We start from the raw sequence: 2,325 nt of genomic DNA, 5'->3' as shown, positions 1-2,325 counted from the left end.
GGCACACGCCGGGTGAGCCCGCCCCAGCTGCCGCCAGCCAGAACCTGGACCCCGACCCCAGACCCCGACCCCAGAGCCAGGGCCCCCCACATCTGAGAACACTGGACCCTGGAACCCCAGATATGAGACTCCCAAACCCCTGAGCAGACCCTTAGACCTAGAGAACCCCTCATGAGACCCCAGGCCCAATACCCAGACTCAGTATTCCAAGCCCAGGAGCGAAGATCCCTAAAACCTTTAGAGGGGGGGGGCGGCGGGGGGCCCTCAGACTCAGAGCTTGAACTGCTAGGTCCTCAGGCTCCACCCAGGCGACTTAATGCGGGGCCTCAGACTCAGCACCCCCATTCCTAGAGACCCTTGGACAACTTCCACATGCCCCCCAGGCACCATCCCTCTGATGCCCGAGTGTCCTCCCAACTTCCAGCCCCTGTCCCTGAGCCCTCCTCCGCAAGTCCCCTAAAACTCTCCGAAATCCTAGACGCATCTTAGAGACCCTCCAGAGCCAGCCGCTAGGGCCCCCCCTCCTCCAGAGACTCCCATGCTGTCAGATTCTCACGTCACTACCCACCCTCCTCGAGTCCCTCAGGAAGTACCCCGAGTGTGCTCCTGCCTCTCACCTTTGGTGACCCCTCTGAACTGTTGCCCACAGCTGGTTCGATAAGTCCTTCACCCTGATCGTCTTCTCCAACGGGAAGCTGGGCCTCAGCGTGGAGCACGCCTGGGCGGACTGCCCCATTGCAGGGCACATGTGGGAGGTAGGGCAAGCAGCCCCCGTCCTGTGGCCCCCAGCCCTGCTCCCGAGGACCTTCCTCTGCAGGACCTCAGGGGAGGAAGACAGGCAGGCTCAGAGAGGGTCAGAGCCCAGCCCAGGGGCCCTCAGCAAACAAACAGGTCCCAGAGGATGGCGTGTCTTTCTTTGAGGACCCGGTAACTGGGGCTTAGAGAAGAGAAGTGATTTGCCAGACACAGCGAGGAGTTGCAGAGAGATGAATAGGGCGAGGCCTCGCCAGGTCACAGAGTCAGAGGGACCGCGCTCAGCTCTGGTTGGCTCTGACTCTGAGCACGTCACTCCCCTTCTCTGAGTCTCATTTTGGATTGGAATTTCTTTTTGTTTAAGTTGTGTATTTTGGGTTTTGTTGTTGCTGTTATTTGTTTCGTTTTCCATAGGGCACATGTGCTCTCTGGAGAGAGAGAGACAGAGAGAGAGAGAGAGAACACCCCCCGGGAGGTGGCTATGCTGTAGTCCCTTGTCCTCTCGAGACTTTGGGCACAAGTGCCCAGCATATTTTTCAAGCTGCTGAGTCAGGGACTTGAACCCCATAGTCAGCCATGTGGGATCCAATTGCCTCAACCGCTATGCCAGCAGGTGCCCCCCTTCTTTTAAGCTTTATTTAATTCATCCATGAACAAGAGAGGCAGAGTGGAACAGCACCCTGCAGGGACTCGCTGCCGTGGCCCCGGCTCAGCCGGCCGTGGCACGCATGTGCCAGGAGGACAGGACCGCCCCCAGGGCCAGCCATGCAGCGCTGCACTTTGCCTCTGCACCACTTCCGCCCGTGGGATTTCATTGGTCTTTAAGCTTCTTTGTAGCTTGAGACTCGGCATGTCTAATTTCTCTACTTTTTCAGTCCCTGAACCATAAGGGCTCCCTGCTGCCCCCCACTGGGTCCCTGTCCTCTGTCCCCAGCCCGTTTGAGGGGAAGGAAGTCCTGTCTGGATCTTGGGAAGCATCGACCCTCTAGGGCTGTTTCTCATTTATAAATGCGAGATCTCCCCTTGAATTATATCTATAACTTAAACTTGCAGGGTCAGCAGGTAGTGTGGTGGTTAAGGCACTGGACTCTCACATGGCCGACTACAGTTCCAGTCCCGGACCTGGCAGCTTGCTTTCTCACTTTCCCTTTCTCGCTCTCTCTCTCTGGTGAATGCACATGACCTATAACCAATTAAAAGATAATAATAAGGGCCAGCGGATGGCATAGCAGTTCCCACATGGCAACCAGAGTCTGAGTCCCGGACTTGGCAGCTTGAAAACCATGCCAGGCGTGTGTGCGTGCATGCCCAAAACCCCAGGAGGAAAATGGAAGAGAAGAGATTGCAGTATGGCCACCTCCCAGACTGGGTGATTTCTCACAGTCTCTGTCTTCCTCTCTCTCAGGAGAGCACACCCACCTAAAGCAAAAACCTCAAAAAATAGGGTAACAAAATTAGACCATCTTTAGGCAACAGATGAAAGTTTTAAATTCCAAGGGCCAGCAGGTGGTGTACTGGTTAAGATGCTGGACTTCCACATGGCACACTGGGGTTTGACACCTAGATTTAGCA

The 2,325-nt window shown here is 55.8% G+C and overlaps 1 protein-coding gene across 1 annotated transcript in view; it reads left to right on the top strand.

Moving 5' to 3' along the window:
- The window catches only part of CPT1C (carnitine palmitoyltransferase 1C), a 34,601-nt gene that overhangs the window by 14,065 nt on the left and 18,211 nt on the right, over positions 1–2,325 (top strand). The window contains exon 12 of the mRNA XM_006160213.2: positions 650–755. Coding sequence (XP_006160275.1) covers positions 650–755 — 106 coding nt within the window. The remainder of the gene's footprint in view (positions 1–649; positions 756–2,325) is intronic.

Source organism: Tupaia chinensis, unplaced genomic scaffold (genome assembly GCF_000334495.1).
Source record: "Tupaia chinensis unplaced genomic scaffold, TupChi_1.0 Scaffold000673_1, whole genome shotgun sequence".
NCBI lineage: Eukaryota > Metazoa > Chordata > Mammalia > Scandentia > Tupaiidae > Tupaia > Tupaia belangeri.
This window is presented reverse-complemented; position numbering and strand designations above follow the sequence as displayed.